The sequence below is a fragment of the Anopheles stephensi genome, chromosome 2 (assembly GCF_013141755.1).
Source record: "Anopheles stephensi strain Indian chromosome 2, UCI_ANSTEP_V1.0, whole genome shotgun sequence".
Taxonomy (NCBI): Eukaryota; Metazoa; Arthropoda; class Insecta; order Diptera; family Culicidae; genus Anopheles; species Anopheles stephensi.
In genome coordinates this window covers 87914537-87930626 of record NC_050202.1, presented here as the reverse complement: position 1 = coordinate 87930626, position 16090 = coordinate 87914537, and the positions used below count along the sequence as shown (strand labels likewise).

Genomic DNA, 16090 nt, shown 5'->3' with positions numbered 1-16090 from the left:
ACAAACTGCTTGTTCATCACTTTGCTATATGATAGTAAGTCCTTTCTACGGGGGAATGGTCCGGATGAAGCTGTGATACTGCTGCCACTGTTATGAACGAGTCCAGCAGCACGAAGTAGAACAATGCAGAATTTCAATTTAATGTTTTATTTTTCATAGAAACTTGTGACAAATACAAGGAAGAATAACATTTCCGAACGTGGGTAGTCAATAAATATACTCGTTCCCTGCCCAGATCCTTAAACATGATCTCCGGTAGAGTAGAGAGTAGGTGACAAAAACAACAATTCCACTGGCTTAATGTATAGAGTCTAATGTCTTGGTTTTCCAGCTTCCAATGTATCATTTCCACTAGCATTTCAACCCCCCCTTTCTGTACAGTGTTCTACATTCCATTCGCCCTGCCTAAATTCAGATTATCGTTTACGTCTATTACCTTATCTTTGCTCCCACGGTTAACTATGTGTTATCGTTTGTGATCCCATGTTCCCATAATGCGCGCAATTTCTATGCATTAGCCGTGCGGCGGAAGCCTTCCCAGCTTCTTCGGCGTGCCATCGCACACGTAGCAGAGACTGCATAGTCTACACTCTATGTATCCCTAAGGGTGCGACAGTAAAAACCAGTAAAAAAAATCCTCTTCTGGTGGGAGTGAACAGAGGCGTGGTTGGAGGAGTTGACCATTTGCGTACGTGCAGATTGTTTTACGGTAGTTTGCTAAAGCGATTCGGCCGACTCGTGAAAGTGAGAGAGAGAGAGATGGTGAATGTTAATATCATCCGGAATTGTAGATTCATCGTTCGTTTAGCTGTTAGTATGTGGAGGACACTAACAAATAATATCTATCTAGTGCACGTTATGATTAAGCGTAGCTTGCTGTCTGTATCTATGGACAATGATTATAAAATAATTTATTTGGTATCTGATTGGATCGTGCCATCGTCGGTCTGCTGGTTTGGGTTCTAGCGTCACGAAAGTGTGCCTTGAGCTACATTTGACGTTCGAAATACAGCTGCTTAGAGGCTAGAGGCTTATCGTAATCTGTAGAAGTAAAGCTAAATCTGTAACAACGAAGCAGCAGCACACGGTTGCGTGGAAGGAGGAGGAGAAGCCCTAATATCCCTGGCGGATTTTCTTCCATCACCCTGCTTGACTACCCTTCGAGTCCTTGTATGGAACCACTCGGCTTCGCCACACTGTACAACAATGCAGCAAAGGTGTAGAGTTACAAGCATGAAAACTAAACGGTAATTCTAACTTCACTGCACTACTTGCTTGTTCTCAACCGTCCACCCTCTCACACGAGGATCGCATCTGCATCCAGAACATTAAATAAGTGTAACTCGTAACTCGTAACAATAGCCACATAAGCCTAGCCTAAGAAAATGTGGATGTGAAAATACTAATCTTTCTCCGGAAGTACTACAAGACTACCTGCACACAGAACCAACCGGTAAGAATCTACACCTGTAAGAACCCTAGCCAATATCATCTTCCTTTGGCGCCCGACATCAAGCCGTGACCGACTTTATCGACGGTTGATTGTCCTGGAACTCGACGTAACCGGACTCGTCGCTAAACTCGGAGTCCGAATCGATTGCCTGCAGATGGTTGATCAGCTCGGTGTTGACTGCGGCCACCGTTGACTTGAGGCGCATTTGGCGCACCTTCGGTTTAGTGGTCTGGTGGTGCGGTTCGTCGACCCTTCGCGCTTCGACGAGTGAACCGTTGAGCGAGTCCATCGGAGAGTCAATCGGCTCAGTTCCTCCGGCCGCACTGCTGCTCATCGTCATCGGCATAAGAAAGCTCGACTTGACGCCGGGTGCTGGGAAGGTGATGCTGCGCTTGAAGATCAATTCCGGCGAGGAGGTGATGTTGCCCACATCTTGAGCCACCTGGTGACCGGTACGTTCACCGAGCGGTACGTGAATCACTTGATTTTCGGCCAACTGTTCAAAGCTACGAACTCGCTCCAGCACCGAACCTGGCTTGTGCAGGGCGGCGACAGCCGCCGTACGCCCCGTAATGGACACATTACCGCTTGCACCCGAATCGTCCGTGTTGGTCGTTACCGTGCTGGAGGTTTCGCATCCACTCGATATGGAACCTTCGTCACTGTCGGGATGTGTGGCACCGCCGGCCGCCTGCAACTTGCTCGCCACACACAGCAACGAAGGTGGTGCCGTGTCGTCTTCCGTGTGTAGACAGCCGGAGTGCCGCAGCCGGTCGTCGGAAAGCCGGCGGTGGGAAACGGAAGCGGACGCGGCCGATTCTGCAGCCGTACGAAGCATTTCCAGCACCTCGTCCTGGTTGAAGAAAACCTCATCCCGGTCCAGCTCTTCCTCTCGTGGGTCTTTAAGCTCCCGAGTCCGTACCTCCGGTGCGTCCGGTTCGCCTACAACGCCCGGAAGCGAGTAATGGTCCAAGTCGTCCAGGCTGAGCGCTAATCGCTGGGAGTCCTCCAGCATTACCGGTAAGCTGCCATGGTGCTGGCTCAGATCGTGCATGCTGCAAACGGTGGTCGGGTTAAGCTTCATGTCAAAGTACGAGATCAGTTCGGTCGAGAGCGGTTCGCTCGAGTTGTAGTTGTAGTGCGCCAGGAACGTTTCAAAGTCATCCTCCGACGAGTCAGAGTTGTGGGATAGTTTGGAAGATTTCCCCAGCTTGGAACTGGACATCGTTTCCGGCTGTTCCATGCCGGACTCCGGCTGTCCCGCTTCACCGTTTTCCCTCTCCAAATCATCCTCGCCCTCCTCACCGTCCTCCTGACTGATGGTGTCCAGGATCGAGTCGACCGATTTGTTCATCGGGCTGATGTGCACGATGTTCTCGTTCTTGAGCGGCACTCGTGCCTCCACATCTTTTGGTGACTTGAACGAGTTCCGCAACCGTGATCGACGTATCGAATGTCCCCGCCGACAACGCCGACGTCCGAGTGTGGTTGATGGGAAGAGAGCATCCTCGCGGCAGCACGCTTCCAACGCCGCACTACCACCGGATCCAGCTTTGGAGGGGCGCGCACCCATCGCTCCCTCTCCCTCCTGTGCGTCGTTCTCTTCCTCATCCTCCTCGCCAATCATCTCCTCGATCGCCATCAGCTTCGGTGCCGATTTGGAGCGTTCGAGCGGTGGCCGATAGTTGTTGGCACCGACGCTCAGCATGATCTTGCGTCGCGGCATGCTCGGATTGTCGTACACACTGTTCGCCAGGCTGAGGCGCGCATTCTGGCGGTTTAGTTTGTCGCGTTTAAACTCACGCAAGGCTTTGGCTAGGTTTTCCTGCAATAGTAGAAAGCACGCATTAGTTTTTGGGAAAGCATGGGGCATAGGCGATCAGCGACCGGCGGCCACCTACCTTCAGGATGGTGCTGATCTCCTGGGCGATCGTTTCTTTGGAACAGATGACCGCGTGACAGCGGAACTCGTGCTTCAGCTTGCGGCCTTCATGCCGGTAAATCCAGCAGAACACCCGCGGATAGTTCTTTGGCGAGCTGCAGTAGGTGATCCGGTGCGACCAGTACTCGGTAAGGCCGTGCTGCCGGGTGGTCGCCTTCAACCCGGACGGGCACAGGCACAGCTTCATCATCACGTCCGGTTTACTGTTTTGCGTGTAGTTGCGCCACAGTGTAGCCAGGGGTTTCTCCACACATCCGTCACCTGCAAAGGAAGGGAAGCACAGTTTTGATTAGCATGATCAGCAGAAATATCCAACACCAATTCTAAGCTGTCTAACATTAGAGACCTCAACTCCTTAAACAGAACCTTGAATCAACTAGCTTCACCCGAAAACTCCCCAAAATTGGACCGAGCGACATACCTTTGCAGACAAACAATTGAACGCATTGTGGAGGCACAGGCTAACACACCCTGGAGACAACAGAAAGATTGGGCGTTGACAGCAGCGGTAGGAAACTAACCAATTCCCGCACCGAAAGGGAGTTGCGTGTAGACCTTGAAGTGCTAAATTTGTGGAATATTTTGAAGCCACAAACAACACGACAAGCCTTACACAAAACGTGACCACAATTGTCCCGGACGAGGGCGTCACCATTGACTGTCTTATGCAATTTGCCTACAGACGCCACCACTTCGTGTCGTCCGTCGTGGCGCGATAGTGAACGATCGGAAATCATTGTCTGCCGCTAAAACCTATCAGCTGATGGTGTACTTTTCCATCTACCACCGGTCGTCCGGGGCATACGCGTTCGGTGAGCTTATTATGGCGTCGTCCCTCACACGGCACTGACTAACCTTCCGACTAGGGTCTAGGTTGTGCGATATCGGCTTATTGGTGGGTATAGGTGGGCGTGGTGTTGTGATGGCCTTTTACTCGCACGCACCCGCATAGAAAATCTGGGAAATTGTTGGACAGGTGAAAAGCGGGAATCGTAACAGCACAGTACAGAGCAACTGCATTGACATCGAGCGGAAGTGGAATGATTGATAAAGAGAGTCTTCGAGGTTTTATAGCATATCGTACGCTGGTGTCCTCATTTTCCCTTCTGCCCAGTATCGTCAATGTTCCGGAAGTTTGTTTCAATCTCCATGCACACACGCGTAAAGCAGAATGGCTTCTAATTGTGGTATTTGTGGGAGCGCCAGCATTACCTGCAAGCTGGTGGCTTTAAGCAAATGCATGCAAACGCTCGGTGCATGGCGGTGATGCATTTACAGCCCATTTGATGATAATGCTTTCCGATGGGACAGACACCCGGACGCAATGAAACCGCTGCTCCACCCACACGGGTCGGTCGATCATCGAAGCGTTTGCGGTTGCCAATAGCGGTAAGGTCACACAATGCAGCGGAAGTGCCGATGGGCAGGCAGCAACCATGGTTTGTGTCTGCCATTTGAATGGCGCATTCTAAAATATGACAAATACCTCATACCCAAACGATCATTCACTTCGATGGGTTGTGAGTGACAGAGGAGTACTTCACCTTCTTTTTTGTGCTATAGTTCCAATAAAGGAATAATACTGAGCTATAATTTGTTTGTGGATGTCAGTTTTTATTGCCAGTGAGAGGGTTCCCGAGCTTTCGAGTAGAACGAACGACAGAATATTCTATAAATACGCTATCCAATTTTACATAATTTCAACACATTAACAAACCACGTGTTCCAATCAGAACCCTCCGAAAGTTTACCATTGATAATCAATCAGACATTATTAGCGGAAGCAGCCGCACCAATAATCCGAGCTCGTTCTTCTGATTGCCGCCACCAAATGTATGCGAATTGAGCGCTAATTGTCAGTGTCGCCTTTCCGCCGTCTAACCAAAGGAAGCAAGCCGGCGCACATTATGTCTGGCAATAAATTAAGGCCACCTGGACCGAACGCCAAAAAAACACGTTTTGTGTTACAAAAATCAGCTCGCGCGAAACGAGCAGGACTAGCAAAAAACTAAACCCGGTGGCGACATCTAGCGCGCGTATGCGCCTCCTGAGATACCCGTCCCATGAAGGTCAATATGGCAACACAGAGAGGGTACCGATATTCAGACGCATTCACATCATCTTTCAGCCGCGTCTTTCAGATGACCCGTGAGACTCAGGATGGTGGCTCGGTGTTTGTAGGATTTTTTTTTGCTGGAACGATGTCTGTCTTAAGATCATCGAACACGATCGGCAATCATCATCTGGGAAGTGTAAGGTGCGATCGTCACACACACACAGACAAAAAACGGCAAACCGGATGGCAACGGTTCAGATTCGACGGTTTATAGTGGTAGAAGGAGTGTGTACAATTACCGGGAACCGGTTTCAACTTCAACGTTCCTCCTCCTGACGACGATTCGATGATTCGCTTTGATTAGGTTACGATACGGCTCACTAGCGGGACCTGAAGGGATTACCGGCTATCCAAATTGCCTAGTGAGATGATCAATAGTGTACGAAACGAGCGTCAAGGATAAATCTAAGCTATCAAGAATATCCCCGGGAAGAATGTCTACAAAAAGTGACTAAACTACTCATTAGCAAAGCACGCCGGAGAGCTCACCAGATAATCTGGAGGCGCTCAGGAGATGGAAACAGAGGACGGTGGACGGTGTAGATAATTACCGGAGTTGCCGGAGAACCTAAAGGAATGTGTAGATTTACGAGCCAAGAACGAGAGAACGGCACATAACTGGTGTAAAAGGGAAGGTTTTCCCCTATTTAGCAAAACGAGATTTTCCTTTCTACCAGAACTCGTTGGCAAGCTGTTTGGAGCCACCGCCAATTTCGGGGGTTTCCATAGATCCCTCTGTTTACACATCAGGTGAGTGATAAAAATCTATTTAAAGCGTTTTGGAACAAAATTGAAAACACCATCGAATCCATTCGAATAAAGCGGTCCCATTCAGTATGTACTTCGCCAGGTCCAAAATAGCCCAACAATTAACCCACTCACGCCACTCGCAAACGCCTTAAATGTTTGATGAGACTTGTGTGCCAAACAAACCAACTGGAACAATAATGCTATTAATTTCTGGAATAGCTGTCATAAAAAAAGATGTATGCACCGTTGGGGAGGAGGACCCTGGAATGGCAAATGGGCAGGGAACCGTGGAGTACAGGAACACGTCTTGTGCCCTCCACATATTGCCGCTAATTTGCATACGCATACAGGTTTGTACGGTCAAACACGTTCTTGCTATTTATCATCGGCTGACGATAGCGCTCGCGGTGTGGCTCACTCGGATGGCTTGCAACATGGGCCCGATCGGGTCAGGTGTGCAGCAGAAGACGGCGACCGGTGTCGACTGTCTGGTACCGTTTGTGACCCGTTTTGTTGTACGACCGGCGGGGGCCAGGTTCAATGCTGCTTTCTCGCTAAAGTGATTGAAGACATTTTTCACTTTATTTATAACAAACACACACACACCGCCGAGCTTTGCACGTACGATTGTGGCACGATTTCACGGTGGGCAACGCATTATCGGTTTTTTGGGGCTCGTCGCAGCTTTTCACCGCACACTCGCATTGACACGTTTGGCTGGGCCAAAGTGGTCACAGCTGTCGGCCTGTTCTCGATGACCTATTCTAGAATGGTAACAAAAGCAGGCGGCGACGTGAGACAATTCATTAATCGAGACCACCTGTCATAACCTCAATTTGGTCGCACCATGGTAATGGCGCCATTTGCGCGAGAGACGATACCGGTTGCGGAACGGCGAGAATGTCCATAAATTGTTGTCCACACTCCTGTAAGCACCGAAGGGAGTGGGCAAACAGAGTGGGCTAATAAATCAGATCAAGTGGACCATCGAAGTCATCGAATCGATCGAACGAAGCGATGTCACGAGAGCTTGGGTCGATTGCTTTCTAATTCCTAACGCAATTAAGCTAGAACACACCACCATTACCCGATGGGGCACGATCCCCGTCGAGGGTTGTTAAGCGAGCCATTACAATGGTTAGTCCGGTTACTATAAAGCGTTCCAGAACTGCTCTACGTACGGAAGTAAACATGGTCGCAAGTGTCTGACATCTCATTAAACTAATGTGATAATGAACTGTACAAACTATGTCTGTTTTTTTGTTGTTAGTCTGTCCACCGTTGGGTATTTTCCAAGGCATCACAAACATTGTAACACGAGTGTACCAATCCAATCGGTTATGGCTTTTGATGGGATGTTTTGACAATCTGACAATCAACGTGTTCACGCCAGTTCGCGCCACAATCGAGGAACGTGCAAAATTTCGCGAACAAACAAATTCTAAACGAGCAACAGAAGCAGGAGAAAAAAGTCTATAGGAAGATGATAATATCATGACGACCTAAAAGCGGATTCATACTATTCTGGTAGAATCTTAACCAAATAAATGAAAAACTGAATAGATTCTGGAAGCATACCGAATCGTACATGGATAAATATTTGTGTCGAACGAATCGTACGAAACCTCACCGAGAGTTCCAAGGTATTCGCGGATTCAAGGAAGCCTCCTGCTAGTAGGACTACGGACTATTCAAGGTGATTGTTGTCGAAATTAAAGTAAACATTACAAGACACAAACACACCTGGCGGTTGCTGGTTGATATAGCAATCAAAACCTGTCACCGCCAGCACTTTCAACGTGTTCTAATCAAACGCAGGGATGATGGCGTTTTAACACGACCACTACTGACGTACCCGGTCGTGGAATTTGTGGTGGAATTTGTTTTGCACACAATATTTAACCTTAGCGAGATTCGTCAACGTTAGATCCACTCTGCTGACGCGTCCGATTGACGTTGCTAATGCGTTGGAAGCGTTGTCTTTGTTTATACAAGACTTTGAGGATCTGTTTGCCTTTCGGTCTCGAGAACAACACCCGATCGCGCAACAATTGGCTGTTGATAATGTGTGATAATGGGGAAGCTGATCGGTAGGACAGTTTTATTTGAAAGTTAAGATCTACTAGAAATAGTAAGCGTTCCGGCGATACACTTCCCGCCAATGTGTTGAGCAAATATTGTTCCGGTACGCTCATTAGGGTGTGTTTGACTTCCCTACCAACAGGCAACCATGTGGGTTGATAACAGGTGAAACTTGCTAATTTTAGTTCTGTTGTCTATACCTCCCGCAGCAAGTAAACACTGACTAAGGTAAAGGTCACTACACCACCTTATCGTTGGGATCGGTAAACTACAAAATGGAGAAATTTTCCCATGCATAAAACAATCGCTATAGGCACAAAGTTTCGTACCGAAGCACCAAAAGTGTTGCTGCTGGTAAGGCATCATTATGCTTCGCTGGAAGATGTTCAAAATCTGCCGACGGATTTAATTATTTGCTGCGCAAAAACCGCTCTCTGTCTCTCGAGCGAGAGATTGTCTGGTGTTGATGTGTTACCTTCCTCCGTGCTGGACCTAGTGATGCTCGACGATGAACCCTTCAAAGATCTTCAACACGATCACCACTCGATGATGAGATCTGCTGGAGGCAAACAGCAACAACAAACGCACATCTCACACTCCAAAAAACTAACCTCACTTTCTGTGCCCTTTTACAACCACCGCACGACTCCACCGCGGTCTGTGGAGGAATTGTTCGCGAGAAGGACGTCTCCCTGACCCTGTCGCCGGGCGTGCGTGAGGGCCGGTGGTAAAGGTTTGCGTGATTGTTTGGAGTGTTGGGATGTTTGTATGTACAAGCTAGGGGTCGTAAAACAATTGGATCATATGTTGGTCGGGGGAGTCGAGCTGGCACAAAGCGGATAGAAAGCGCCATGCAGCGAAGGAGGGGGGGGGGGAGTGGGGGAAGATTCTACTTTCTTCTGCGTGTGGATCGTTTGGTGATCGTTAATGAAAGCGGGTCGAAAGCTGTCAGTGGAGAGATTACCGTTGACCTTACACGGTCGACAATAATACAATGTTTAGTATGAGTATACTGGAGCCCTCGACAATGGTACCCATTATTTCTCACAGAGGGCGCTTTATTTAAAATATGTTTACTACACAGTCAGATCAAGATCTGTAGTTCGAAACGGAGAATGGAATAAAATTGGTTTCGTTTACAACAAATAGAACACTCTATCTGATACTAGGATCAATGTAAGAGATAATACTACAGAAAACAGCGCCCTCTGTGGGGAATAATAGGATGCTCTACTAACAACAGCTGAATTTAACCAATCGGTTAGGTTACGATGTTCGACATACAAAACCGAAAACAGTATATTATATACACACTCGTGTCATAACGACTTCACGTCACATGGACGCACGGAGCTAGACGTTTAATTGTTCTCTCAACATCTACTCCTAGCCCGATGTATGTTAGTTATACAAGCAATCGTAACCGTGCGGGGATATGCGGGGAATTTCTTGACAAAATTGTTTCTTAAAAAAGTTTGCCTTCAAATGCGTAACTTTTCCGTAACGATAGCGAAAGTTGTAGGTCGGTTTCATTTATGCCCGTAGGTATAGGAACACTATTGATGCAGTTGGATAAAGATTTGGGTATAAATAGAAATGCTTGGCTTTGCAAAACAGAAAGAGAATCTAAACAGCTACCTTTAAAGAGGAGAAAACGCGTTAGATAAGCGGTTTCGGGAGAGTTTCATTAAGAAGCGCTGATCTCGTAACGTGCCCTCTTACGCACAGATACGGTTCTTCGGCTCATCCTTCCTCAGGAAACATTTTAAAGTAAAAAATTTCCTTAACGTGTGAAAATTGTGTTTTCCCCATTTAAAAGAAATGTTCGTTCCAAATCACGACCGTGCGTACTCTATTTCCGCCTTCTTTCCCAGCACGCAACCGCAACCATCAGTTACGATTTCGATTTCATTGCCCAATAGTGGTCCGTTCGACCGGCGGGCAGTAACGCCACAGTATGGGGCTGGTCATTGATCATTAATCATGGATTCATTGGCCTCCCAGTGTTGTACGACGTACGGTGCAAATTGTCGGCCAGGTGATGAGGGATGAGCTAGGCACACGTTGGATACGCGGCGAGAAGGTACTACGGTACGGAGGCGAACGAGAAGATCCCAAAGGATGCATCATATGTATGTATGTGCGTTGCGTTACGTGGTGCATCGAGTATGTAGTGCTGGGCGGAAAAATGGATGAATTAATGGTGAAATTGCATAACGTTGTAGCGATGCAGCCGACCTCAGTACTGAGTACTGAGCCCGGTATCTGAGCCGGCTTCGCTACAGGTGTATCCAGCACTGAGGATAGTCTATAATTATCGATTAAATCAATCGTTCACTGTCACTCGATGGTGGGGCAAGATAATGTGTTCCAGACCAGCCGTTTTGTGCCTTTCATTTTATTCTACCATTATCGAGGAGACCCACAATATATCGGAGATCCTGTTGAAAAAGGCATGACAGGCTGCGACATCGTGCTGCCTACCTAATGAGAGAAGGACAGTTACATCGAGCTTCTATAATCACCAGATGGCGCCAGCCCTTGGTGGTGACAAGCATCAAAAGGGGTTTGGAAATAAATAGACAACGGCTGGCTAACAACTAATGGAAGCCTTTCATTAGTACCCGGGGCCTCTGGCCCGGATCGACATCAAAGCTCTGTCACAAAGTTTTCATGTAACACATCGTCGAAATAAAAACACTCTACGGACACACGGACACACAGGCAAGCAACGGAATCATTATTTTAATCAGTTACCATCCCAACCCAGCTGTCGTGCTGACCGATGTTGCTCCGGGAGTACATACTCTCTCCCTGATGCCTCAGGGATTACCCCGTTCAGAGTCCTTTATCTTCTCGAAAGGAACCAAAGAAATTGGACCTCAGCTCACAACCTACAAAAACAGATATTTTCTGCACAACATTGCATAACATCCTGCTGATCATGCTTCGCCAGATAGGAGAACGGCAGGTTCGGTGTTCGGTGTTGAATCATCGGCTTCAATTTGTCCACCAACAAAAAAGACGCACTCAGGACCCATGAGTGCAAGCAAAACACCCATACCTCCTTAAATCGCTTCCAGACGTAATATATTGGCGGCAAAAAATATAAAAACAACAGAAAACGCAACCGCAAAACTTTATTACTTGTCTTTTGGGACAGAAAAGCGCGAAAACCACCATAATAATACATCACCCCGATTGATCATCGGCCGTTCGCGAGAAGCGCGTCGCAAATGAACGGAGTAAAAGGTAAATGGCTTTAGTGGCTTTTGGCTGGAAGTTGCGTAAAGAACGCGAAAGAAAGGAAAACATTTGGAAAGTGGCAAAGAAAATCCCCCTGGTCACTGGTGGTCTAGTTTCCAAACAAAACAAAAAAGTAAACCCCATCGGCGATGCCGAGATAAAGCCGACAAATTGAGGAACAGCAACAAACAAAAAAGCGCCACCAACCCAAGCAAAATGTTTTCCAATTATTTTGGTGCCAAAGTTACGGCGCCTTGGATCCGGTGGTCGTGTGGAGAGCAACAAATAATAAAAATCAGCCCGAAAACAGAGCAAAAAGGAGTTGTAAATATTTTTATACAACCCAGTTTTTGAATGCAGCTGCTGCTTTTGCCGGGGAGGATAGATGTAGAATTTCGGTTGCTCCCTTTCGCGTTGTCTCTCTTGGCGGGCCTCACAAAGCCACGCTTAATTGTGCCAAACTAATCCCGTTGACCATTGCATAAATGTAATCCGGTTCGGTAGGCATAACCGTTGCCCAACTGACATCGATTGACATTCACCGAAACTGGAGCTCTCTCAGCCTGGAATATCGATTGACGTCTGTGTCTATAAGCAGTTTATGACATCGCAACCATGGACGGGTGTCTCCCCCTTTTCGAATGAGTTTCCTCCTTCGAACGACGAGACCGCATGATTGATTGCTGACAATGGCTAGCGGACAGGACAGCGGGGAGGCATTAAAATAGCAAGGCAGGTCCTAAAAACAGTCGAGTCTCGCTTACATCATATGTGTGGACCTGTTGGCGATCTTTTGCCGAACGGGGACTCATCAACACTCGGGAAACCAACTGTCACTAAATAGACGCTGGTCATTATGGCCGATTTGCGGATCACGCTCGTCCGGTTTACGACAGCGATAGAAAACGGGCGTTCCCCATTTCGTATGAGGATCTCGTGTTTATTGGTGGCAGTTATCATAAAAATGTACTCCAATTGAAAACAAAATTCGTATCGTATCGCCGTTTCCGGGCGTAAATCGAAAGGCACAGGGAAGCACCTGACCAGAGGCATCTATTAAAACAAAATAACAATTATTTACTTTCACCAACTCACACAAACTCACCGCCTTCGAAACGTGTGCTTCGAAAATTCGGCAATCGAAGACGCAGAACTGCACCAACCTGCCGAAAGCCGCAGCGGACTCCACCCCGAAGAGAAGCCGTTATGAAAGTTGGTCAATCTGGTCAAGTCGGTGGGACACGCCGAGCTCATTTACGTGAGTGCGTGTGCGTCCGATTGCGGTCGTGTTGGTGCATTGAATTTTGGCGTATTTTTACCCGGTCCTACCCGTTCAACCGGTTTACGAACCGCGCGCGCTGGGAGTTATTTCAAGACATCATTCGCGACGCTCTTGATCCGAGGTGCCGAGTGGAAATGGCTCCTATTAGGTAATGGCTGGCAAAGCTGTGGGCCCGCAAGAGTGGCTCGTACGTGCCACTACCAGCTCCAGTGAAGTTGCACGCGGGTGTAAACAATAACAAATCGAGAGCTGGTTTAGTGACAGTGACAGCTCGGAAGTAAACCGTCAAAACGTAGTACGAACCTGGACCAAAACCGAGAAAGAGGCGAAACAATTGGTCGTACAGATTCAGATAAGCGTTTGGTTTTTTGCTTTTTCTTGCTTTTGGGATTTAAGTAGCGGACAATTGATATCGAAGAGAGTAGTGCGCTCCGCCGTAACCAGCTGGATTACGGACGGAGCTGTTCGGAGCACGGCGCAGCGTAACGGAATGATTTGGTGCTCTTTTTGTTCGCCTTCACTACTTCACTATTTTGCTGTCTGCTATTTTCGGTGCGTCTAGATGGAGCTTGGGGCGTAAAGGGAGACCAAGCAAAGTTTCACGCACCAGCAGCTATATATTATCCTCAAGGTGGCGGATAGTCTGAGGCATCTATCTTAAGCATTTCCAACGACTGTTGGAGCTGTGGCCAATGTGCGCTCGGTGCGCTGGAATGACACCAGTCGACCAGAGGAAGTACGTCGCTGAGCATCGATTTCCGTCGCTGTTTACACAAAGGAGTCGTATGTACCACCCAAAAGGTGTACCACAACTTCACCGAACCGGTCGGTCGACGCATACCTGCGTGCATCGGTATATTGCGTAAGCCTTTTGCTCCGATCTCGAAGGTATGCCGCCGGTGAGCGTATTGCACTGCGAGCTGACCTGCCACCACTGGGGCACTGAGCTCTCAGGCATTCCGCGCCGCTATCTCTAGACATGGCCACAAATTGGTAGTTATTTCTGAAATCGTTCGTCGGACATCATCCGGTTCAGCTGTCAAAAGCGGAGATAAACCTTACCGAAAAGGGCTGTTATTTTGAAAGGCTGGTCGGTAATATTTGGTAACCGAGCTCCTAGCAGGATTGGGCATAAATATGTGGTCAGGTGTTTGGGTGCTTAGCCTAGCGGAGTGGGGAGCGTTAAAGACCTGCCTTATGTCACGGTAACTCTCTTGGGGAGGGGTAGTTTGTTTTATTAAGATTGCCACCTCAACCCAATGAACGACGACGATGCTTCATCACCTGGGGTGAGATCATCTGCAAAGTTGGCACACTGGACCGCGCATCTCGCGTGGCAATTCCACGCTGAATGCTAATCATGCACAACTGAAACGAGCTGTGTGTACGTTTCGCGGTTTTATGGTCTCGCTAATGGAGAGGTAGTTAAACCGATGGATCCAAGTGCCACGGGGCTTCCCATCTGGAAGCCTCCATCGACATTAGGACAATGTCGTTGAACGGTGAATCCGCTCGAACCCTGGGCTGGGGAAAAAATAATTTGGCCGCTTACCTTCCCATCGACATCCGCTCACAATGGAGTGGATGCACTGCTGACTGCACTGATTAGCGATGCGCACGTCGTAATCGCTCCAGCGGCACGTCCCTGAGACCGTAGGGTAGGGTCACCTCGTACACACTTTCACCCTTCGCTTCACATCTCGAAAAAGGTATGCGGCTGAGGATCACGTTCGATCGTGGTCGATCATCGGAATACGCGAAAAGGGTCTTTGGAAACTTCACTCCAACAAGGCCTCATAACGAGGTCACACCGTTTGGAGTACCGTCGCCGCCACGCTCGTCTACAGCCGGTCCGACGGTTTGGTTATCGCTCCGGTATCTGTTTTGTTTTCGCCCCGAGCTGTTTCGCCCTGAATGCGCCGCTGCTCCCCTGGCTGCAGTTGGACAGCCTGGCGAACGCCAAACAAAGCTGACCGCATCCAAAAGGGAATAATCAATTGGTGCAGTTTTTGTTGTTGTGAGTGTCGATGAGTGTCTTTCTCTTCGTCGCATTGCTCACGGGGACACACTTGCGTTTTTGTGAGGCCGCCCATTGTCCACCACTGACACCGTTTCGAGTCCCAATCCTTACACGAAGAACTTAATGGTTTTCGCTCTTTCTCGCGTTCGTTCCACTTCCTTCGCTGGGATCGAGATCTCCTCGGCAAGGAGGAGACCCTGGACCCAAACGGACGACTCGAACCGCGCCCAGTGTAACGAGAGGGACCGATGCGCACACCCAGGCCGTCCCCGGATTATTAATGATCCCGTTCTACTTAGTCGCCGCGGCGTGGTTTAACTTGCGGTTAGTGTTCCAAAAGAATCGAGACATGCACTATCGACAAAACGGGGCACGGCTTCCAGACCGTGATCCAATCCGGGATGAGATTCTTCCGTGCGGACGTTCGAAATCGTGCCTCGACAGATCTCCTAACCATCGGACGAGAGATAGAGGCTCGAAACCGGGCGAAAGATCTATTTTCCCAGCCTGAAATGCTGAGGTGTCTGCTCTTTGTGTCCGCGTACATTTGCCACGGTCATTTAGCGCCTCTCTAAGTAACGATTGGCGCGGTCGCAACTGCTATCCGAGCAGGAATGGATTTGAATTGACACAAAGAAACTTTCGAACCTTTTCGGTACGAACATCAAACCGATGGAACAACCTTTCTAGCCTACAATCATTTGCTCTAACAATCGTCCCAAGATGTTTAAAGTGGGTCAATCGATACGGTTGGTAATAGGCATTGTCCTGCGAGGTTGTGAAATGGGTCCAACTGAGGATTTTTAGCGCTGTTAGTGCAAAAAAAGAGATTAAATTAATAATGCACCCACACTGTCGCCTTGCTATTTCCAGATAAGCATGCAATTACGAATAATTTAGCCTTATGGAGCTCACGATGGTGGACAGGGACATTAATTGCTCTCTCTTTCTTAATGACTCTATTATACTGAGAGTTTCACACTAACAGGATAGCGTTCCAGGATAGACTAACAGAGCAAAACATCCAGCAAGTTAAGGGAACGAAGTAATCTTAGTGACAGTTGGCACTATCAGTCTGACCCATCCAGCCATTCCTCCTGCATGGCTCGTGCAAAAGGGACAAAGATGAAATGTTTGTGCACCACGAAATCGATTATGAAACAAGCTTTTTCTTCGACCGGTGGCGTTCGTGTGCTTAA

At 48.3% G+C, this 16090-nt stretch overlaps 1 protein-coding gene across 4 annotated transcripts in view; it reads right to left on the bottom strand.

Moving 5' to 3' along the window:
- Positions 1-131: 131 nt before the first annotated feature.
- Positions 132-16090, bottom strand: part of LOC118505041 — a 58954-nt gene continuing 42995 nt past the window's right edge. For 3 of the 4 annotated variants that reach the window (XM_036040291.1, XM_036040292.1, XM_036040293.1), the window contains exons 3-4: positions 3355-3656; positions 132-3278 (exon numbers count right to left, since the gene is read on the bottom strand). In XM_036040291.1, coding sequence (XP_035896184.1) covers positions 1512-3278; positions 3355-3656 — 2069 coding nt within the window. In that variant the 3' untranslated portion in view covers positions 132-1511. The remainder of the gene's footprint in view (positions 3279-3354; positions 3657-16090) is intronic. The other variant, XR_004905383.1, reaches the window with a different exon arrangement.